Source organism: Periplaneta americana, chromosome 6, assembly GCF_040183065.1.
Source record: "Periplaneta americana isolate PAMFEO1 chromosome 6, P.americana_PAMFEO1_priV1, whole genome shotgun sequence".
Taxonomy (NCBI): Eukaryota; Metazoa; Arthropoda; class Insecta; order Blattodea; family Blattidae; genus Periplaneta; species Periplaneta americana.
This window is the reverse complement of record NC_091122.1, coordinates 15536153-15561063: the sequence shown is the minus strand read 5'-3', so window position 1 is coordinate 15561063 and position 24911 is coordinate 15536153. Positions and strand designations below refer to the sequence as shown.

At 34.9% G+C, this 24911-nt stretch overlaps 3 protein-coding genes across 13 annotated transcripts in view; 2 read left to right on the top strand and 1 right to left on the bottom strand.

Annotated features, from left to right (window-relative positions):
- fal (falten) overlaps nucleotides 1-6408 on the top strand; it is a 53218-nt gene extending 46810 nt beyond the window's left edge. For all 4 annotated transcript variants that reach the window (XM_069827558.1, XM_069827559.1, XM_069827560.1 and 1 more), the window contains one exon: nucleotides 401-6408. In XM_069827558.1, coding sequence (XP_069683659.1) covers nucleotides 401-530 — 130 coding nt within the window. In that variant the 3' untranslated portion in view covers nucleotides 531-6408. The remainder of the gene's footprint in view (nucleotides 1-400) is intronic.
- Nucleotides 1-24674, bottom strand: part of LOC138701039 (succinate dehydrogenase [ubiquinone] iron-sulfur subunit, mitochondrial-like) — a 64846-nt gene extending 40172 nt beyond the window's left edge. The window contains exon 1 of the mRNA XM_069827571.1: nucleotides 24336-24674. The gene's annotated coding sequence lies outside the window, so the exon portion shown is untranslated. The remainder of the gene's footprint in view (nucleotides 1-24335) is intronic.
- LOC138701038 (probable serine hydrolase) lies at nucleotides 10476-22986 on the top strand. Of its 8 annotated transcripts, none has more exons than XM_069827567.1 (4): nucleotides 10476-10617; nucleotides 12750-12812; nucleotides 16925-17004; nucleotides 19873-22986. In XM_069827567.1, exons 3-4 carry the CDS (start codon nucleotides 16950-16952, stop codon nucleotides 20697-20699), a joined length of 882 nt encoding a protein of 293 aa, XP_069683668.1. In that variant the 5' UTR covers nucleotides 10476-10617; nucleotides 12750-12812; nucleotides 16925-16949; the 3' UTR covers nucleotides 20700-22986. The 8 variants fall into 8 exon arrangements, with proteins under 8 accessions (XP_069683668.1, XP_069683669.1, XP_069683664.1 ...); XM_069827568.1 differs by having other exon boundaries at nucleotides 10483-10617; nucleotides 12734-12812; XM_069827563.1 differs by lacking the exon at nucleotides 10476-10617 and adding an exon at nucleotides 10820-11001.
- Nucleotides 24675-24911: the final 237 nt, after the last annotated feature.

Sequence of the window (24911 nt, the reverse complement as noted above, 5' to 3'; positions counted from 1 at the left end):
TTAAAAGGCAAAGTTTATAAGAACAACCATCACACAATAGAAGAACTAAAAGAAAATATCAGTCGAGAAATTGCTTTAATGACACCCGAGGAACTTATGAATAAGACTAGTAATTTTCTCTACAGATGTCGAAAATGTGTTGCTGCTGAGGAACATAATTTTCAACAATTCTTGCGACACAAGTTAGTGGCTATTATTATTATCATCATGCTTTGAGTAAAAATCGTTACATTGCGCGCTATTATTAACTGTGACGTTGAGTCCGTTTTCCTAGTTGCAACATGAGATACAGCTCAGGCACAGAACGGAGTTTGATGGTCCCAAATGCTACTAACTGCTTTGTAGTATTTTTGGAACTTACTAATAAATCAAATGATATATGATATTTTTATTATTTCAGAGACAGTATTCATCGAATTGAAGCTCTCATCATATACAAAAATCATGAAAGTTTGAAGAACCATACACAAGCATTGCAAGAATTGAAGGAGATCAGAGATGAACTTGCACAGCGCTGGAAAAGCCAATGAATTTGTGTATATATTAGTTTGATGGGTAGTCCAGAAATTTTCCATGTAGGCTGTTGTTTTTATGGATTCAGATATTTTTTCTCAGTACTTTCCTTCCAGATACTCAATTCATGCCTTGAAAATTAATATTATTTATTTGACTCGTGAAAATGCCTGATTTCAGAGAGAAATTTTTACGAAGAGAACACGATTCTCACAGATGAGTTAATATGTAGGACATTTCCGAGTTATGATGTGGGTGTTCGGGATTAAGTATCAGAATGTTTTGAGATAGAAAAGTGAAAGGTAGTAAGGCCTCTTTGTTACATAATCAGAAAAGTTTTGAATCTTTTATAGGTCATTTAATTGTGATAAATTTAATCATGACAAACATTTACAGTACATGTTAGAAATAAGCATCAAGAACAACGTGATAAACTACTGATTGAACTGACATATAAACTGTAGCATCCTAGAGTTTGTGAGGACTTCCTCACAGGCTGCGATAATACGAGCAACTAAGTCTTCCTCAATCTGAACAGGAATCTTATACATCGACCTTTTGATAACTGTCATGCATCAAGACCACCATGACTGATCCATTGGTGTCCAAGTTTCTTTAGTCGAGATGATTTCTAACATTGATAGCAAAATGTATTGGTTCTCCATCATGCTGAAATCACACAAACTTTTCCAGAAAGGCTCTGTGCAAATTGTCATTCAATCTAGTTGAAAGCATGTAGGGTCGTTTTATAATACACATAATCGTGTATCTTTCCCAGATATTAACAGTGAATGTATGCTGTTAAGAAACACACAGGACTGCATATGAGTTTTCCTCAGCCCAGCTATCTCAATTACTCCGAATCAAGGCTCTGGCTACTGTTGATCCTTACCTCAGAACATTCAGATTCTTCCCCCAAAACACCACTTAAATTTGTTGATAGGGTTCAGAACGTTCTTTAGGTTTCAATACCAGTATTGAAATGAGACTGTTACCAGAAAATAATTTAATTTTATTGTAGAGTAAGTTTTACAAATGAAAGAAATATTTCATAAAGTTTTATTTTATAAGCTACTTAAAATAAAAATGTAGAAACCAAAAAGTGTTTTCAGATGAGCAATTTCGATTAATTAAGAATTTAAAGGGATAAAGTTCCATGGACAGGTATTTCATTTTAATAAGTCTTTGTATAAATTTTTATTTTCTTTTTTTCAATTTTTAAATTGAGCTGCCCCTGATTTATTTGACATGGCTCCTTTGTGGACAATCAGACTAAAAATAAGTACTGTATGCTTTCCACTTTCAATTCTCACAATGTTAAATGAGACGACATTACTGTACCGGTACTACTCTAATAAGGTATTATTTAGTTGATTGTTGTTTATTTATTTCCCTGTTCTATCATTGCGACATAATTTACACTAGCTTAAGTTACGGTGTTTATTATTATTGTATAATACCGTCAATCACATGTCCATGTGTTTGTGATACTAAACACCAAAGTTATCTCGTAGTCATTTTTCTTTCCTTGTGCAATATGATTTAAAGAAGAATGTGCAGGCAACGCAAATAGTCAGTCTCTAAGGGTGCTATTCATAGACATTTCGCAGCACGCGCTACGAGCATACAAAGTTAGCCCCGGCTATCCACTGGTTACTTGTACAGAATTCACATCATATCCTATCGCTAACACTGGTTTATGAATACGAAAAACGCTGATCATCCACCGGAAACCCGCGCTAAAACTGTCTATGAATATGGCCCAATGATTCAAGAATTTTGAAAGAGAATCTTAGTTGTTTTCGATTGCAGTTGTGTGAAATCTGACCAAAAAGTAATTGAAGCATTTGTGTCTATAGCTGTCAAATTTAATGTGACATTGAAATAGACAAATATACTGTACTCCATTTTCCTGTGTTTTCTGGTTTCTAAGTAATAATGGTCTTGCTAAGTTACTTTTTCGAGTTTTCCGTATATGTACTCCATAACATCACAGTGCATACAAAAATATCTTTTCTTAATAGTTTTGCTGTGTTCTCACTACCCTACTTCAGAGACTCTTTAAATATAAAATTAATATGGTACGATATTGCTGGAGTTTTGCACCATATCAAGATGCAGAAACACAAACTTTTCGAAGCTGTGTATCAGGGTAATCTAGGTCTTTGTAACAACATATACTATATATATATATATACATATATATATATATATATATATATATATATATATATATATATATATATCTGTATGTATGTGTGTGCGTGTGTTTTTTTTTTCAGAGCTAAAGTGGATCAAGTTCGTGAGACGTAGTTTTGAGATAATAGGACTTAAAGTTAACTTGCTCTAGTGGATTATCTAATTTCACTACCAATAATTTTATTGCTCCATTCTCAAATTCTAGATTTATAAAATATAAACAATTTTATTGTGATGTTAATTGATGCAACACTTTGGTGGCTTGATCCACTATGGCTCAGAACATCGTGACAAATAATCTGAGCCAAAAGTGACTGATGTCACCTACTGGCGAATGCTTGGAATTAAGACTTGATCCATTACTGCTCGGACAAGATCCAACTTCAGATAAATCAGAAAAGGAAGTAAACTCAATTTACGAAAATTTGTGACTTGATCCACTTTAGCTCTGAACGTCTCATATATGTATGTATGTATGTATATATATATATATATATTTATATATATATATACATAGCCTATATAAGTATATATTATATATACATACACATAGTTTTATATATAGTAAAATTCCTCGTATCCGGCACTTTTGGTTTGGCAAAAAAAAGTCATCCATGTGAAAGAGAAGAGTCTGACGAAGATGAGAATGGTTTTCGTGGATTGCACATGCTACATATCTTTACATTGTTCATGCGTGAAAACATAGACCCTGGAGTTTATCGGGTAGCATCGGTAAGCTGTCACTTGGACCTTGTAAACAATGTGCAGGGACGATATCTTTAAATTTACTACTTAAACTCGCCAGTTTCGAAGGGGTGTTGGATGAATCTAAATAGAAAAGTGTGAAATTCTCTGTTCCTACAGCGCGCAAAAATTTCATTCGAGTGATAGATAGTATCATGGCTATTACCGCTAAGAGCTGCTGTTGCACAATGGATTCTGCAAAACGCAAGCAAAATGTTTGGTGAATGTTACTTATGTACCGCCCACTATAGGAGACATAGGCCAGTTTTACACTAATCCTAAACATTTAGTGTAACTTGTTGCTTGTGTAGGCAGTCTTTTACATTAGATTTGTGAAAATTGGTTTATAGCGCAACATTGGCAGTGATAAAAGTGTGAAATATTCGGGTGAAACAAGCGTTGAGTGACTTCCGCCAATTTTGGAATAGACACCGACGCACTTGAACTGCCAACATAGAAAACAAAAAATCACACTCAGTTGCTTTCACCTTCATCTTGACGGGATAATAAAAGCCTAAACTAACCTAACCTAACCTAAGTGCTTCGGTGTCTATTCCAAAATCGGCGGAAATCACTCAACGCTCATTTAACCAATATTCGTTCAGTGGGCTGTGGATACTCTACATTGACCAAATGTTCTTATGCTCAAATCATCTTGCACTACTTTGTCTTCATAGTTCGGCATTGGCTACACTGCTATTAACATCACATGACCGCCATTTAAAATTGTCATAAGGTTACGAAAACTATTAGTATTTTTTACGCTAGTATGTATTACTGTAGTACAATAATAAAATTATGGACTGATTAATGTACATTACTAAAAATATTCAGTACTAAAAATAAACATTGTACGTATTTCAACATGGGAAAAAAATGTTCGTGCAGTACAGTGTGTCTTTACATAACCTATAAACGTATTTTCCAATTATACAGCAAAATCAGTTATCCGGAACTGGCTTTGTCCCACAGTTGCCGGATACGAGGAATTCTACTGTATTATATTCCTCTCTCTCTGGCTTACATTATGATGAAGCCAGTACATTGGATGTTTCTGCATCTATGACAAAGTGCAGAAATCCAAAAATCTCGTAGTATGGTGAACATCATGAAAGCCTTAGGGGCCTGGGAAGTATCAAAATATATCATTTTTAATTTTTACGGACTAAATTCATTGTATATTTCTGAACAAGAAATTCCTATATATTCTTTATTGCAATGGGATCATATTTACTCTGTAAACATATCTGGAGTGGCCGTTGCTTTAAATTCGTTAAAAAGTTACATTATAAACATTTTTTTTTCCTCAGAACTGGAACATTTTCATACACTAAGGTACAATTTTTACTAGAACCGTTCGTGCTAGAGCAATAAAAATTTGCACAGTTATTTTAAGTCTATTGTAAAGTATTCTCAGAAAGAATTATAATTTTAACATTAATACATGGAGGAGTTATGCAAGATTTTGTGGTAAAAAGCAAGTAAATTTAATTTAATTTTCCCTTAAAAGGAAAAAGATTTTTTTTTTGGCTCTTCTCTTTCAGTTAGATCTAAACAACATTTTCACAATGATCTCACAACGATATGAAGAATAAGGTGGAAAATTTTAATCTGTCCTACTGGCACTTTCTATGGAAATTGTACCTAAAATTGGTAATTATATTATTTTTTTTTACATTTTTCTTCTATTTAATATTATTTTATTACAAAAATATAGCAGCTAGTTATATTAAAATGTACAATGTACATCTTCTGGGAAAATTTTTAAAGAATTCTAACTATTAGTTCTTGAGAAACTCAGGATTGTTGTGTTTAATGTATTTGTCTTCATTTTCCACACAATCGAGGCCAATTAAATGATATGTAGGGCCTACTGTGAACTTAATACTTTTTAGTGGTTTGTAAGTTTTTTTCCCTTAAATACTTCATACACGTTGACTGATAAGGGAGCTGTTAATGAGTTCATGTCGAACCTACTCTCATTGCATTGTTAGATCTCCACAGCATACGGACAAATATAAAAAATAAGCTATCCATATCCGGTACCAGCTATAAGAGTATGAGAACATACATACATACATACATATTGTTTTCAATTCGTTATCTTTTTGTTTTCATCTAAATTTTGTTATGTTTAGTTTTTTTTATTAATGTCTAGCTTTAAATTGTTACCTGAATTTCTCAAATTGGGTACTTGTACTTCCTTTGTGGTACTTTTAAAACTGATACTTCTCATAAAACAGACTATTCGTTGTTTATTTTAATTGAACGAAATTTTCTCAACTTATGTAATTGTGTATGTAATGTTAATAAGATAAGTTAAACATGTCAAAGAGAATTTGAATGACAGTGGCCATAGCCTATGACAAAGATCAATGTTGCAGATCCAACGAGAACAGCAAGTTTCAAAGGAACAGAATTACCAGTCTTGCAGATACAAGTAAGATTGTTACCCATGCGGAACAGTTAATTGTTATGTTCTAATACTTTTGTCAGTTCTTGGCCACAAGAAAATAGCATACTCCTCATTCTATTGTAAAAGTAAAATAAACATGTTTAATGTTCAGTAGTAGCCCTATATTATTAATAATAGGCTATAATCTGATTTACTTTGCTTAATGTTTTTAAATCATGTACCACATTATATACAATATAGTATTCAAACTACGATTATAACCTCTAGCGGAGACCCATTTAATGAAGGAATTACATTGTTTTATTCCTTATTTTCAATAATGTCTCATCGGTTTTTTCCTTACCATTGAAGTATTCATTCATTTACAGTTTTTATTTATATTTGTTATGTTTTGATTCTTGGTACAAATTTGTTTTGTGATGGTACTTTACTTAATTGTTCATTTAATGATTTATATAGGAATTTATTTATGATATTTAATTACATTATTTAAACTATATGTATCATGTTGTCAATAAATTATTTTACAGCATTAACGAGAGATCTTGTTATTCAGAGAAAGCTTACCTATTCCATAATATGAGCTAGCTATCGGCCTAGATCATATATGTAACAGATAATTCCTCGCTACGTTAAAATCGGCAGCACCTTGAAGAGAACAACCGCCAGGATCGCCACCTGTCCGCCGTAAACAAACACGAGATGGCAGCACAGTCGCTAATGCAATTCAAATGGGAATTATGACGTGACTCCTTATGTAACAACTAGATGGCAGCATAGTAAACCTGACAAAAGTTGTTAACCTCAAAGCCTAGAAGCCCGACATATCTGTTACATATATGATCTAGGCTATCGGCACATGTATTGTTGAAAGATGCTATCCAGTGTATGCGATAAAGGTATGGTATGACTATAGTACATCATTTCTTTCAGCTGAATTACTTCTGAGGCTTATAAAACAATTAAGTTCTCAGGGCAAACAAAAATTATTACAGACATCATTGTTCAGACTTACTTCATCACTGTGGAGTAACGGTTAGCATGCCTGACCTTGAAATGAGCGGGCCAGAGTTGAAATTCTGGTTGAGACAAGCTACCTTATAGAATTTTTTTTCCAGGGTTTTCCTTCAACCCATTAAGAGGAAATGCCGAGTAACTTTAAGCACTGGACCCTGGACTCATTTTACTGGCATTATTACCTTCATCTCATTCAGACGCTAGATAACCTGCAGTTGATAAAGTGTCGTAAAATAACCGATTAAGAAAAACTGTTACACACTTATGGTTGTTGTGTGTCCCAATTCTTGGGCTTAAAAAATTGTCCTGCCTGAAGTATAAAGGAAGTTGTCAAAATCTCGATGTTAAGGAAATGTGAAAAAAAAAAAATAATAAACTTGTTAAGGAAATGTTATACTGTACATTCACTTCCTCCACTAAATACTGTAATATATGTAATCATGGCTATCAGTATAAGATCAAGTATTTTTAATTGCTTTTTCGAGTATATTGTTTCTAGATCAGAATTACTTTATTTAATCACTGGTAACATGGAAAGTATGTCCTACACCAAATTTTAATATTGTATTCTAAAAAATGGAGCATTTTAATAAAAAAGCCAGAAATTATTCCAGATATCCCACGTAAATCTGCAGTAGCAAAATTCAGACTGCTTACAGAACACGATTATTTGCCCAAACACTTGAATAAAATAGGAATTTACACAAATCCAAATTGCCCTCTATGCAACAAAGAAGAAGAAATGACTGAAGATCATCTACAAACCTGTGAAGTTCTACCTGATGGATCCACCACAGAGAAATATTGGAGAGCAAGAACACTAATGGCTTTGTTGCCAAAGCCCGGCATTAGGTAACAACAACAACAACATATTGTATTCTAAAATATAAAAAAATGTTAAATTTTCTGTTAGAAATATGAATAATTTAAAGTATATAATATGTGATTTTTCCATACCGTATTATAAACAATACTCCAAAGGTATTAACTCTCTTTGAATATTCAATTAAAACAGTTATCAGATAAAAAAAGTATATGAAAATTCAATCCATTCTTAGTTTTCTGCTCAAGGGCAGGTCCTTCACTGCAAACCCAGCATTCTCCAATCTTTCCCCTCTTCTGCCTTCCTCTTAGGCTTCGCATACAATCCATATATCTTAATGTTGTCTATCATCTGATATCTTCTTCTGCCCCGAACTTTTCTCCCATTCACCATTCCTTCCAATGCATCCTTCAGTAGACAGTTTCTTTTCAGCCAGTGAACCAGCCGATTTTTTTTCTCTCCCTGATCAGTTTCAGTATTATTCTTTCTTCACTTACTCTTTCTAGCACTGCTTCATTTCTTATTCTGTCTGTCCATTTCACACGTTTCATTCTTCTCCATATCCACATTCCAAATACTTCTAATCGTTTCTCTTCAATTCGTCATAATGTCCGTGTTTCTGCCCGATACAATGCCACACTCCGCACAAAGCACCTCAAAGTATCTTGTTTAGTTCTTTTTCCAGAGTTTCGCAGATGTTCCCTTTTCTATTAAAAGCTTCCTTTGTCATTACTATCCTCCTTTTGACTTCCTGGCAACAGCTCATATTACTATTTATAGTACACCTCCAGTATTTGAAGCTGTCCACTTGTTCCACTGCCTTATTTAGAATTCCCACGTTTACAGATACCGGAACCAATCTATGCATTTGGCATATGTCATAGCTACGTTAGTAGTAGTAGTAGTAGTAGATTTATTTCTACTGACAGAGTTAAGGCCATTAAGCCTTCTCTTCCACTCAACCAGTACATCATTACACCACCATATCGGCACTAGCAGGATTGTCTGAATTGAAAATGTTGGTCGTGAGTTACCTAGCTTATCTGTTACATGTCAGTCTGTCCCTGTAGAAGAAAATATTTGTTTTCAGAATACTACCTGCTCTCAGCACCCTTGCCTTACTCCATACCCTCACCCAAGCTTTCAGTAGTAGTGCAATGATCACCAAGCACAGAGATTGGTCCCAGTATCTATACCTTCTTTATTTTTCTTCCAATAACCATGGTCTTCATCTTGTTTGTATTTATCTTCATCACTTATTACTCACCACTGTCATATAGCCATAGCAACATATCCCTTAGTATCATATCCTCTTCTGCCAACAACGCCATATCATCAGCCAATCTTAACATTTTATTATTATTATTATTCCTCCTGCTATCACCCCTGAAAACAGTTCTTCAGAAAATTTTTAAGTTGATGTTGAACAGGTAGGTAATCGTCTCAGTGCCTACATTCGAGTGATGCAGACTCAAGTCGATTAGCTTCGCCACTTTTATTCCTCAGATTGAATTCATCTTTGTTCATTCATTCATAGTGTTCTGCCCAGGGACAGGTCTTTCACTGCAAACTCAGCATTCTCCAGTCTTTATTTTCTGCCTTCCTCTTAGTCTTCGCATATGATCCATATATCTTAATACCGTTCATCATTTGATATCTTCTGCCCCGAACTCTTCTCCCATTCACCATTCCTTCCAGTGCATCCTTCGGAAGACAGTTTCTTCTCAAGCAGTGATCCAGCCTAGGGTTACCATCCGTCTGGCAAAAGGAGGACATGTCCTCTTTTTTTTAATAATTTTATCCTGTCCGGCAGGCATTTAAAAAAAATTGAAATGTCCGGCATTTCGCATTTCAACTAGAATTAATATTAATATTGAATAATGTGCAATATTATGCATAGAATATCTAACCAAATGGTGAAAACCTATGAAAGAATTTAACTGCTTTCAATGGTTGAAGCTGGAGCACATAAAAAAAACATAAAATATGATGACCTATTGACATGCATTGAATTCTTACACTCTAAAAATGTCACTATTCATGAGTCTAAGCTATTTCATCAATTTTATCCTGCAGTGTACAAAAATATGCCAATCAAGTTAATTTGGACAAAGATTTAAGTTTAGATAAACAATGGTGCAAATTCTTCAATTCCAATAGTTCTGCGAGCACTGAAACTTTTCAGAACTCTTAAAAATATGTCAATTCTATTTATTTATCCCAAGTCACAATGGAAGTGCTGAGAGAGTATTTTCTCTAATATCTGCTCAATGCACAAAAGAACGAAATCGCATGCTAACGGAGACAGTCAGAGATATCATCATGGTGAAATATAATTTCAAGGACATGTCCTGTGAACAGTTCCATAGATATTTCTTACAAGATAGAGGATTGTCTCTTCAGGCTTTTGTGCACAAAGCAGGCTCCACCGATAAATAGGGTACAGATAATTATAATACTGATCCAGCAACTATAGTCCCGTCGCTCTAATTTCTGGCAGCCAATCACGTTGCAGGTCGGCTACATTTAAACGTGTGCGTCTTGTGATTTGCTGATGAAGACGTCATGCATTTCCTAAGGCTGGATAAATACTTAATATAATCGCTCGCCATTTTGACTCTTCCGTTGGCATTCGCAGAAAGCACATGAGGAAGTTATTTGCCGCTCAATTATTTGCTGAATTACAGTGCGTTTGATTTATTATAATAGGAGCTACGATATGATAATGTTTAACGGTGTGGCAAATAGTTCCCTCGTCTGGTAGCTCAGCAACGAAAGAACAAAAATGGCGAACGATACTATCTACCTAGACTTTATAGAGCCTTGACTTCCTAAGACGTAAGCAAAGAGGAGGAGTCACGCCGGGAATAACAGCGTCGCGACTATAGTGAGAAAATTGAGTAAGGTGAGCCATTGTTTGTATCTTTAATTTTTAAAATATCCTCCTTGTTTCAGCTCTGTCCTCTTATTTTATATTCCATGTCCTCCTATAGAACTTCTTCTCATGGTAACCCTAACCCAGCCAATTCCTTTATCTCTTCCTGATCAGCTTCAGCATCATTCTTTCTTCTCTCACTCTTTCCAACACAGCTTCGCTTCTTGTAATTTACCATTCACGTGCCTTGAATACATGCAGTGTGCATTGCTATAGTCTGTATTATTCAAGGTCATTATGGACTATGTATATCATAATTCTCACGCTAATAGAATGTGAACTCGACAGAATGACAGCATGCTTTAATTTATGTATGAAGGCAAAAGTGTCCATGTGAACCCTATTATAGATAAGGTTTGTAGCTCATTTCCGTTAATTAGGGTCTACTTGGCAACACTCAGTCTTGGATTATTGCAGGTGAGATTAACATGAAGACCCGTATACAGGTTAGGATGACCTGCGATTCTGTATTTTATAACTTTATCTGACTGTTATATGCATTTTTATCTTAGCATTATTGTCCATATGATATAGGTACAGATATATTGTAATTCTAAATCGATGGCATGTATTCAATTTAGAAATACCCAGCGTTATGAAATGTTAGATATTGTGTGTGTGTGTAGGCCGAAGCTTTACAGACTCTTAGTTGGATGCAAAAAAATTACCAGTATCTGCTATAATTATTTGTACTGCCGGTAAAGGGGGATTTTATCTGTCTTCATTATTCTGGCAGTGCTGAATACAGGGGAGAAAATGTCGAGGAGTAGGAGAGGGATATTTAACCCTTACCCAACACTTCCTCCTGCCGTCCTGTCCAGGAATTTTAACATGCATCTAAATTCATGTTAATTTTGAGTCATTTATAAGATGTTTAATTTATAAAGTCGACATTAAAAGTTAAGGAATCCTTTATTTTTAAACATGGTGTTCGGGCAAAGGACATCAAGTCTTTTTTGTGCAAGTGGACTTTTGTTCCACAGGTGAATAATGAATAACTTACACAATTTAAATTCTACAAGTGGGTGTGCAAAAAAACAAAAGAATATTAGCATTTGTTGTGTTTTATTTGTGTAGAAAATTATTTGCAATACCGGTACCGTAACTTAATGTTCAGAAGTTTAATTTTCATATCTAAAAATCGTTTTTATGACTTATCTCCCTTTACCTAAATACAGTCTAATTATTTGTAATAGTAAGCCTATACATATTTCTAACATTGTATTGATTATTCTGAAACTATAAGCACAATTTTAAGAAGTGTATTTAATAATTGAGCCGTTCAGAGCAGAAGTGGTGTAAGTCAAAATTGGCTAATGAGATTTAAAGTAAAAATTCTGTAAATTACAGCGCAAAGTAGCAATTAATATGCCCTTCGTGCTATCCACTGGCTACTAATAGTTTAAATAAATTGAATATTAATTGCTACTTTGTGCTGTATTTTACAGAATGTTTACTTTAACCCTCATTACCCATTTTTGACTTACACCACTTCTGCTTTGAACGGCTCAATTGTGAGTACGCCTACCTATTTAGTACAGTATTAGAGAAGTAATTAATTTAAATTGATTTAGACTTCAATGACAAAGGTTAATAGGCCTACTTGAGGTTTTTTTTTTTCGTTTTTATTTAAACAATTTAAACTAGTACCGGTACTGAAATGGTACTTTTAGTAAAGCAAGTTGTAGACCTATGAATCAGCAAATGCATATTAAGTGCTTAAACGGAAGTCCTATCCTTAACATACAATGCTAATAGTATTAATTCCAATCACCCCAAGGTTCTTTATTCATTATTCTTTGTCCCCCACTTCTGGAAAATAGTCTGAAGCCATCATTTTTCTGGTGCATGAGAACAAGCGTCTTTCAAGCTGTAGTTATTATCCCACTAATAGCATAATATAAGTACTATATAAGTCTAAACACAAGAACATTTATTCTATTATGAACTTTTTGACTTTAATTTAAAAATAATTTAAGACACTGTAGAAGTTTTGAGGATCTATTTTGTGCTATTTATTGTGCTATGAGTGTCGTATATATGCATTCTAACAAGAACAATGTTGCAGTCACAATAACTCAAACAGTTTTGATTATTTGTAGCTGTGGGTGTATGGCAAGAGAATCTGAGGAGATACTAATTCCCGTACTGTGGAGACACTAGTGGTAAGCCCACTTTCACATGTGCTCTTTACTTAAAATATACAATGTGTACATATTTCTCTTCACATTCAATTTCTATAACTTATAGATGATTTTTATGCATGTAATCAAATAACTACGGTACATAAAGTGTAAAAATTATTGTTAAATGCGTAACTTAAGTATAGGTTACTGTATTGACAGGTTTCACATCTCTAGCCACATGGCTAGCTGAGATGTATGAAACAAATAAAGTATTTATGTAAAGATTAATTTTTGGTCCTAATAACTATTGTTACCAATAAAGTATTATTATTATTATTATTATTATTATTATTATTATTATTATTATTATTATTTCACTGAAGCAGAGTTTGTCTTAGATACCGCGGTAATTTCATTATTTTGACAAGTCTTAAGGGTCCAGCAGTAGGAAAGAAATGATAACATTGCTTTAAAACTCCATGTGGAAACACTTTTCCTTACTTGCAGATGTTGGTGCTTAACTTTGAAGAATTTAAAATTTATTTTTAATCTCCATTATATAATGAATTGAAATAAGGCAATAATTATTATTCCTGTGCCTATTGTTAACTGTCAGATCTATAGACACATCATGTTGGCAGATACCGGTAATGGTAAGACAATATTGATAATGATAGCGAAGACAGTGACTAATGACTGGTTGCTAAAGTGGAATATACAGCCATTAGCGATCATCTTCCCAATAATTTTAGATATGATATTTCTAGTTTCGAGGACTGGACACTTTTATAGATATTCTTTGACTGTTTCTTCTTTCTGTTCAGACAATATCCAGTTAGGGATTTGGGAATATCAGTCCTGCATAGATTTCAGGTGAGGCAATCAAGTTCTGTGGTAGTAATTCTGAAGTTGATAATCGAGTTAATTTGCGTGGACTATAAGTAATTATCGTATACCTATATTTTGAACAAAATATAATTGTTTGGTTCTGTTCAGTTCTAGCATTTGAAAAACTTTTGTAACAGAATTGCAGGCAGTCCCATTACCAGAATCTGCTGTAAGATGGTAGTCATTGTAAAACAGTCCTTTTCTCGAGATATGTAAATTGAGATATAAAATTGTGGCAGTCTATTAGACTTGTTTCATTTTTAAGTCTACATTAGGACTTGTAGCTATACTTTCTCTTGGACCTGGGAGTACATTGTGAAAAATTGGGTGTCGGGTACATGGCCGTTGGTTTTATGTGAATATGTCTGGCTTAAATTGATAGGATGAAAGAGTATGATGAAAGAGTAATGGAACGGAGAAATATCTGCATGGAAATATCATATGTACTTCGGTACATTAAAAAAAAAATAAATAAAATAAATAAGTTAAATAAAAAAAATATAAAATAATATATATTAAATTGATAAATGAGATCTTCTGTTTGGCACCAAAATCAATGTGCTAGCACATCGTAGTTGCAAGATATATTGAACGGAAATTTTCGCCCTGTTCAAAATGGTCCCAGTCACCGCGGGCCTGCGAAGTGCCAAGTCAATTTCATGCTCACAACTTAGTCCGATCGAACAAGATCACATTTATTTCAATCGAAGTAATAGTGTCGGAATGGATCACCCTACAAACGTTACATTACCATTTCTGTACTGGTGTTCCATGTGTATGTCTGATTTCAAAGATGTATTCACGAGATCTTTCGTTTGGACCAAAATAAGCGTGTTAGCACATCGGAGTCATGCAATATGCAGCGTTATTTTCGTGTGTTGCAATTTCATTAAGTATACATCAGCAGGAAGAGTTAAAAGAGAGTTTCCTGAGCAATTTCCCGGAGTGTGAGTTTTAATTCGTTCTGGGATTCATAAACTAGTGAATAAATTCAAAGTGACAGGTTCAGTGCTGAATAAAAATATCGAAAAAATCTTAGAGTGTTAAAGTGTGAAAAGCTTCATCTCGAGCAATCTCCTAGAAAATACTTAAGAAAACTTACACAGCAAGGCGACATTTCTTAGTCTTCTGCTCAGAGAGCAACAAAAAACTAAAATTTAGCAAGCTTACAAATTGAATAAAATATGCTAGTCCTACAGATTTCACTGCCAGAATTCCTTATTGCAATTGGTTTCTTTAATCAGTAGACAGTGGCATCTTAAATGCTCAATTAGTTTTGTTTCCTCGTGAACATTCCGAACATCTGCTGTAGTAGCTGTTCTTTTGTTCCATGTGTGTGAATTGCATAGTTGGGACTTTTTTTCTCCACGATATAGTCTCTGTTCTTACACTGTCACTTGCTGGAAGACAGCATGCATGAACTACGTGAGCAACTGTAAGAATTGCACTGTATAATATGTTTACTGCTGTTCATCCTTCCTGTTAGTCCCTGAAGGCAATTTTATTGTTGCTTTCTTTCAACTGTACACCAGTCATGATTTGTTTTCCATCTTTTTTTTCGGACTCATATGGACTTATTTGCAATCAATATGATGTAATGAATACCGACTATCTGCATATGGGTAAAAGTTTAGTTTTTAAAGAGTTTTTTTTTATAGCCTACATCATTGCATAGTGGACAATGGAAAGTCAGAAAATGCCTATTTAAAAATGTTATTTTTTCTTTGTTACTTTTGGTACTTTGTCTACATTTACATTAGAACAATGATAGTGTGAACATTTCATACACTGCTTTGATCAAGTAGTGGTAGTGGTAGTGGTAGTGGTAGTGGTAGTGGTAGTGGTAGTGGTAGTGGTAGTGGTAGTGGTAGTGGTAGTATAATGCCAGGCGTTTGACAGTAAAGTCATTTGACCTCTTGCACTTCAATATTTTTCAAAGATATTATCATGGTCAGCTACTGAAGCACAGATTTTGAGGTGTTCCGAATCCATTTCTTGGTTTGAGTTGCACAAGGGACAGTTAGGGGACTGATATATTACAATTCTATGCAGGTGTTTGGCCAAACAATCATGGTCTGTTGCCAATCTAAATTCAGCTACAGACGATTTTCGTGGTAAATCAGGAATTAACTGTGGATTATGATGCAGAGAGTTCCATTTTTTCCCTTGAGATTGTGTTATCAAATTTTGTTTGTTGAAGTCTAAGTATGTAGATTTAATACATCTTTTCACAGAGTAATATGTAGATTTAGTAACAGGTCTGTAAGTAGCATTGCTGCCCTTCTTTGCAAGTGCATCCACATTCTCATTTCCCAGGATTCCACAATGGGATGATATCCATTGGAATACAATTCTTTTATTGAGTATTAATTGAGAGAGCATTTTAGTTATTTCTGCTGTTTGAGATGAAGGTGTGTGTTTAGAGACTATTGATAGAATAGCTGCTTTAGAGTCTGACAATATAACTGTATTCTTAAATTTATTGATGTGGCATAGAAGATTCCTGAGACTTTCACTTATTGCAACGATTTCTCCATCAAAACTTGTTGTTCCATATCCAAGAGATCTATAAAGTGAGAAGAGACAGCACGTAACACCTGCACCGGCACCTTGTTCTCTGGAGATCAAGGATCCGTCGGTGTATAAATGAAGCCAGTTTTGTGGAGGGTACCTAATATTAATTGTCTCTAAAGACAATTGTTTCATTATTTCAGTGCTTACTTCTGATTTCAGTATTTCTTCTGTTAAATTTAGATTATATTCTATATTTAATAGAGTTAAGGGTTTGGTTTAATTTGTAAGTTTTCTTTTAAATTCGGAATATTGATTTTCTGTTTTAATTCTTGAACCATGGATATGAAACTTTTTTGAGTTTTCAATCTACAGAGAGGACTGTATGAATGCCAATTATTTCCTGGTAATCTGATAAGTTTTTCATATTGAATCAGTGATTTTTCTTCTATTGTCATTTTGATGCTGTTAATATTAGTGAGGAATCTCATAGAATCTATTGGAGTTGTTTTGATTCCACCAGTAATGAGCCTGAGAGCTTGGTTTTGAACATATTCTATTTCGTTTATGAAAGGTGAAGTAATTAAAATTTCTCCTTAGTATGTCAGCACTGGCTGTATAAACATTTTGTATGTAGTATTCAAAGTATTCCTAGAGCATCCTCATTTCTTTCCTGCTAGTCTTTTTAGAAGGGAGAATCTTTTACGGGCTTTTTCAGAAAGTAGTAGTAAATTGAAATTTCTTTGTTATAGGTACAGACACATAGGTGTAGAAAACATGTCAAGTGATGCAGAAGAAATACAAATTCCAGTTTCCTGGGGACACATCAGTGGTGAGTTCAATTTTATAAAATGCAGAACTGTGGCTTATAATGGAAAAATTCTCGAGGACAGCAAATTCAATGTTACCTTGTTGTAATACGGGGATAACCACAGGACGGAACGAAATTTGTAACTTAATCCATTTTTGGCCGTGTTATGAATTGTGCTAATTAACGATAACATCTTTTGGGTGAGGAAAAATTTGGCTTCAGGAAAGGACGATCATGCTGTGATGGCTATTTTACAATGAAAATTCTTATTGAGAATCATTGTGAATTTAACACAGCCACTCACTCATATAGCATTTGTTGATTTCAAAAAGCTTTTGATCGAATAAATCGTAATACATTATTTGATTTTTGACATATGATGGAATTTCACAACAAATAATTTCCAGTAAATATGATCTTCATATTATGGACGAGGAAAGCTTAGTAAAGACAATTCGTTTTGGTTGTCTATAGTTGAGTTTCTAAGATTTGTGAGAAGTCTTAACAGCCAGTTTAATTTAAAAAAGAAGCAAAAAGGACAACCCGAACAATGCTGGGTGCTTTCAGCTAGTTATAATATAAACATGCAGGCAGTATTGTTAAGAATCCATGTTTGAGCTAGAGAAAATTTGCAAAAGTAATTTGTACACTTCCATTTTAAAACCAGAATGGTTCATTAATGCTAGGTGAGGATAATTATTAATAAAAGAATTGTGTAGTCTTGAGTCAAAGTTAGAGCTGTTCCTCAGACCAGATTAGGCATTACACTTAGGTTTAATTAGTGGGAGAGAAATAGCACATCTTGCAGAATAAGCATGACGAGTAACTTAGTGCATGTCCACAAAATCTGGTAAATACATAGGTAACATATTATTTTAAGCTACTGATACTCATTTCTTTAGTTACTGAATGATATGCATACAGTACATGTAGCCTATGTTTTTATATGTGTATAAATGTCTAATGGCAAAGTAACTGCAATTGAATAATAAAGATCTAAGTTACATTGTTTCCAGTGGCGGCTCGTGAGTATTGAATTAAGGGGGGCTGCATACAAAAATAAACCAAGCAACTTACTTTATTTGAAGGTTAGTTCCATGCGCCTTATCTTGTAAGTTGTGTTTAAATGAGACAGGCTCATGTTAGTAGATTTAGTGGCATTTAAAAGAATCCTGCGAACAAAATTCCGACACACCGGCGACGCTGATATAACCCCTGCTGTTGCGAGTGTCGTTAAATGAACCATAATTTAATTTTTATATGCAGATTTGAACCTTAGAAATATCTAACTGGCGATGTTGTAGTTGGTTGTATAATATATAATACATGATACATCAATAAATGGAAAGAATAACTGAGCCAGAAATTGAATTCAGGATATTCAAGAGTACGCACCAGGGCGCTTGCCTCATTTATTGTGATGTTGTTAGATGTTTCAGATTCCATAATGGTTGAAAACATTCTAGCAATGGCGCCTTCTTCTCATGAACAACATTTACTGTTATTTTAAATCCATCTTGTTGCCCCAGTTGATGGAATTGTCTTTGAAACACATTAATCTAATACAGACTGTGTGGATATCGAGAGAAGAAAGGGATACTGGATAAATTAGCAAAAAATATGGGAGCCTTTGTATTTTGTTTAGCGGCTCTTTCCATTATGATATTCAACTGATGGGCACTTAATTTCACATTTCTCCTGAATTGTTAAGGTACTGAACTGAATAGACTGTAAATATTGTACAGAATTAAACATTGTTGCACTTGTTGTACTCACAACATTAAAGAAAATGTATTTAAAACTTCACGCTACTGACAAACTGCTGCAAATTTTGCAGCGCCTGGAAACTCTGGATTCACGGCAAGGGGCTAGCAGGGGGAGGGGTAAAACTAACGCGCAAAGCATCTGAGACGAGACTGGCAGCTCCAGGGGAGGAAGTGGCTTCAGCCTATAGTCCTTGTCTCTGGTTTCGCTCTGGCAGCACCAGGGGAGGAAGTGACTTCACTAACGATTGCGTGCATGTTATTGAGAGCGAAAATTTTTAAAACATTCGAACCGCTAAATAGAGACTGTATAATAAATGTATTACACAACATAAAATGGGACAAGAGCCACAAATGTCTGGGGGTGCTGCAGCTCCGCAGCCCCTCTTCGAAAGCCGCCCCTGATTGTTTCCCTCTTCAGATATACCCTAAAGGTATGCGTTCACTACATCATATCGCACTCCTCGTATGAATTGCACGCAACTGATACTTTAAGTGCGCTGCGTTCACTGTAACGACTTCACCTCATCGCCTCATCGGATTCCCCTATCTGCTGTGTAAAACATGACGTCGTACGATATTGACATTACTGAAAGCAAAGGAGTTGAGGTTAGGTCTATTAATTACGTCTGTTAGCGAATAAGAATTTGTAATTGCTTCATGCGTCTTAATTAAAGAGGAAGAAACGAAAGAAATATTGGTTACATAATATATTTCCAAGAAACGACTTGATTACTGTAATGGGAACGCCTCAAATTATATAATTCTTCGCAATTTTCTACACGCGAAATAAGTTTTCCGTCTGCCATTTTGGCGCGACACTGAATATGGCACAACATAATAGTAACAGTTGACCAATTAAAATTGATTTATTAAAGAAGGCCATGATCGCACGCATCGGAAAAGTTGCCCATCCGAGGAACGTGGACGGATTTGCCGAGAAGCGATGCGTCCGATACGATGTAGTGAACGCGGTTGCATAACAATTACAGCTAAGACAGTCTTTTTCCGATCCATGCGATTCGTCCGATGCGTGCGATACGATGTAGTGAACGCTTACCTTTATGCCCTGTTTTCTTTATTTAATTTATTTATGTCACATTATGACTTCAATTTTTCTTCCTAGGCAAATGGTGGGGCCCTCAAGACAGGCAGCCCATCCTAGCAATTCATGGCTGGCAGGACAATGCTGGATCGTTCGACAAACTGGCACCCATGCTTCTCCCAGACTTCTCTATCCTCTGCATCGACCTGCCAGGTCACGGTTTCTCTTCATCTTACCCGAAGGGGAAAGTGTTGTGTATACACTGGGATGGCTTGATAATAGCAAGACAGATAGTGAAACACTTCGAATGGAAGAAAGTGACCATAATGGGCCATTCCCTTGGGGCGTCAATAGGTTTCTTATATGCTGCCACATTCCCAGACGAAATTGATAAGTTAATATGTCTCGATGCCGCTAGTCCAGCCGTCTTCACTAACGCAGAAATAGTGGAGTTAACAACAAGGAATGTTGAGAAGTTTCTCAGATATGAGGAGAGTACAAAGGAAGACATGCCCTGCTACCCATATGCGGATATGAGGGATATTATGATGCATGGGCACAGAGGCTCACTAACACCAGAGTCATGCAAGATCATGCTTAAACGAGGTATTCATCGTGATCCTGAGAGCAACAACTATCTGTTTGCAAGAGATGTGCGGCTTCTGTCACCACTGGGGTTCATATCACTAGATATGGCTTTGGAGTATGCATCTCGTATTACATGTAAAGTGTTAAATATCAAAGCTACTGGCACTCTAAGGCACCATAGTTACTACTCTCGGATTCTGAACAAGATCAAAGAGACTGCTAGTACACTGCAGGTTCACGAGGTTAAAGGAACACATCACGTTCACTTGAACAACCCCCAAGACATAGTTTCATTTGTTATTAATTTCTTGAAATCATAGATTATTATTATTATTATTATTATTATTATTATTATTATTATTATTATTATTATTATTAATTTTCTGCCCAAGGGCAGGTCTTTCAGTCTTTTACTGCAAACCCAGCATTCCCCAATCATATCTCTTTTCTGTCTTCTCATACTATCCATATATCTTAATGCTGTCTATCATCTGATATTTTTCTTCTGCCCCGAATTTTTTTTCCCTGTTCACATTCCTTCCAGTGCATCCTTCAGCAGGCAGTTCCTACTTAGCCAGTGACAGCTATTTCTGTTTCTCTTCCTCACCATTTGCAGCATTATTCTTTCTTCACCCACTCTTTCCAGCACAGCTTCATTTCTTACTCTGTTTGTGTCCATTTCATGTGCTCCTTTCTTCTCCATACCTACATTTCAAATGTTTCTAGTTATTTCTCTTCACTTCCAGATTCATCATAATCCATGCCATGTTTTCAGTTTTTCTTGGGAAAGATAAATGTGGTAGCCCCCCCCCCCCCAATTGCTTTCTGCACACAACTCTCTCTTTCGCATCTTAAAAGATTCCAGGGGGCCCCAGCATGGAGATGAGGAGAGTGGATTTGACTAATTAGGCCCTGCAGACTTCACTGAAATTCACCGCAAGAATTACCTATGTACTATCAGTTCTGTTGGAGTTTTTGACCAATCACAGATTGGGAAATCCCAATTAGCCTTTTCCTCTATTATTATTATTATTATTATTATTATTATTATTATTATTATTATTATTATTATCATCATCATCATCACCAGCATCATCATCATCATCATTATTATTATTATTATTATTATTATCATTATTTGCATGTACTTGAAAAAGGTATAAATCAAGGATGTTGCGTACTGGTACTGTTCTTTTTTTTTATCCCTGAACAGTGGTTGCGAAGACGCTTGCAAACAGCTTCTTAAAAATATCTACATGTATGACAGTTTTAACAATAGTATTGCAATATTTGTTACAATTTTTAGAATGACATATATCAGTCATTTATGCATTTCTATTCTTATTATAATGGCATATTTAAGTTTGTATGCATTTACATTGTTATTATAAATGAATGTGTGAAATCAGAAACCCCATGAGTCAGTAATTTGTGAAACTGAGTTAACAACATAACATTTCCTTACTGGTGAACATTTATTGTGTAAAGAAGTGACATGTGTTTGGGCTACTTTCCACTATGAAGCAACACATTGAATTCTGCAATGGATACAGCAACAGTACGAGTCATGTTCATACCAGTTTTAAATACTGTACATAACCTGTAGACAGGAAAACAACTTTGAAGGTATCTGCACTGTCTATCCCATTACATTTATCACACCATCTTAAGTAAAAAACAAGACAAAGATATCTATATCATGTGTTCGCGTAGGCTTCCATGGCCGGTGTACATGGTGTGTGGATAAGCTTCAGGGCTTCTACCGCTTTGTCTTGGTGTTACTGACTGACGTTTCGACTGCTGTGTTGTGGTCATCTTCAGAGCAGTTGTTGGATAAGGAAACAGTCTGCCAGTTCGTATATATATATATATATATATATATATATATATATATATAATATATAATATATATAATATATATAGTATAGTATATAGTCTGCCAGCTCGTATATATCGTCACGTGAATGCAAGAACTAGGTAACTCGAAATTTGCGGTTTTTAGTTACCTCTTTTATAGCATAGCAAAAATCGCACAAAATGTAATCCAGGATCTAGGTAACTGATCGAAATATACCAGCGACATCTATTTTCCAATATAACAAATAGGTAAAAGAAAACGAGACATATTCCTTAGTACAATAAATAAGTAAATAGGTAATGTCACAAAATATGAAAAATCAAGTTACCTAGTTCTTGCATTCAGGTGACGATATATATACGAGCTGGCAGACTATTTCCTTATCCAACAACTGCTCTGAAGATGACCAAAACACAGCGGTCGAAACGTCAGCCAATAACACCAAGACAACGCGGTAGAAGCCCTGAAGCTTATCCACACACCATATCTATATCATGTTTGTTATCTCGGATGAGTTGTTTTGCAGATACTCAATATGAATAAAATCCATTCAATATAGTTTATAAGAAATTGTACACAATGCAGACAGGTGAAAGGACGATATGCTGGAAAAGATTCTTTCAGTGTCAAAGGTGCTAAAATCTTTCTAAATAAGTTTTTTTTAGCATCATTATACTCTCTCTTTATAATTCGTATAATGAGAAAATAAAAAGGCATTTTTAAATTTTCAATTGTCAGTGAGAGATTAATTTGTTTTTCAAATTTACTTACTTACTTACGGCTTTTAAGGAAACCTGGATGTTCATTCCCGCCCTCACATAAGCCAGCCGGTCCCTGTTCTGAGCAAGATTAATCCAGTCCCTACCATCATATCCCACCTCTCTCAACTCTATTTTAAGATTATCCTCCCATCTACGTCTCGGACTCCCCAAAGATCTTCTTGCCTCAGGTCTCCCAACCAACACTCTATATGGATTTCTAGATTTACCCATACGTGGTACATGCCCTGCCCATCTCAAACATGAGAATTTAATGTTCCTAATTATGTTAGGTGAAGAGTACAATGCATGCAGTTCTGCATTGTGTAACTTTCTCCATTCTCCTGTAACTTCATCCCTCTTAGCTCCAAATATTTTCCTAAGCACCTTATTCTCAAACACCCTTAACCTTTGTTCCTCTCTCAAAGTGAGAGTCCAAGTTTCACAACCATACAGAACAACTGGTAACATAGCTGTTTTATCGATTCTAACTTTAAGTTTTTTTTTAAAGCAGATTAGATGACAAAAGCTTCTCAACCGAATAATAGCAGGCATTTGCCATATTTATTCTGCGTTTAATTTCCTTTCGAGTGTCATTTATATTTGTTACTGTTGCTCCAAGGTATTAGAATTTTCCACACCTTTTCAAAGGATAAATTTACACTTTTTATATTTCCATTTCATACTATGTTCCGGTCACGAGATACAATCATATACTTTGTTTTCTTATGTTGGGGTTCTGTAACAAGCTCTTTTTTTGCGGTGATGAGGTGTTGTAAGCCCTTTTCCCAACCCCTAAGCTGGAGGACCAACATTTTTCAAATTGTAAAACATAATAATGCTGTGTAACTTTTTCTGAAGTACCGAACATTCCCTAGATCAGTGGTTCCCAAACGTTTTGAAGACTCAACCCACTTCTAAGCGAGACCCCTCACTATCATACCGATACATAACCCTATTCAAATAATACAAATCCTGTAAAATGGAAAATATAACCAGTGAATTCCACCCAACTTCTAATATACCGGTACCGATACTTGCAAGACGTGAAATCAGAATATGTAAATCTATTTTCCAGTTCTCTTTCTGTGGCTTCTTAGACTGGCCTTACTTGCTGATATTATTTTTCGAACACTTAGATAGTTTGAAGAGTAGTTTGCAAGACCAAGATGTTAACATATTAACAGCCAGATATAAAATCAACAGATTAGTTGACTAGTTTCGGATTCACTTTTAGCCATCTTCAGAACTAGTGAGGTTCTTGCTTGTTTCTGCTTTCGAGCAACCTCACTAGCTTTGAAGATGGCTAAATTATGAAGCTCTTTTGATTAAATGGCTACTTGCCTTCGTTGAGTTTCAGCATGCCTGTGGTTCCAAGCTATTCACATGTGGATTATTACAGTATTGTTAGCAGTTGTGCACCTTGTCAGAAGATACTTCTGTGCGACCTATCCTTTTGATGTCATGACGTAGTGCCTAAAGAGAAGAGAATAGAGTAGCACATCAGATTTTACAATTATCATGGTACTGTGTTAATTAACATTAAAATTATTTTCTAGCAGTAAAATGGTATCTAGGTAAGTGTGTTTAATTTATTAAAAGTTAGCATAATTACAATTTGTTGAAAGTGATGTTTTATTTAAATATATGACAAAAAAAATGAAGAATTATAAACCTTTTGCAACAATTAAATAATCAGTGGGGTACAGAGAATGTTTTACCATTTTATTTTAGGAAGTCCTTAAGACTTCATTACATTTTGAAGGATGTAAATTAAATATTTTAATAAGAATCTCAGTATAAGAATGACTCAGGATATTGAAATCTGTGGTATTCAAATTAGTGGCCCATTATCAAATATTATCTAGTGTGTTTATAGAGTATCAGTACCAGTAGGAGATATTTTTTAAATGTTA

Excerpts from the sequence above, each read along its gene's own strand:
- LOC138701038 (XM_069827561.1), top strand. The coding sequence starts at position 13,444 with ATGATAGCGAAGACAGTGACTAATGACTGGTTGCTAAAGTGGAATATA. Across the intron at positions 13,647-16,924 it reads CAGTCCTGCATAGATTTCAG|GTACAGACACATAGGTGTAG; the intron begins GTGAGGCAATCA and ends TCTTTGTTATAG. Across the intron at positions 17,005-19,872 it reads TTCCTGGGGACACATCAGTG|GCAAATGGTGGGGCCCTCAA; the intron begins GTGAGTTCAATT and ends TTTTCTTCCTAG.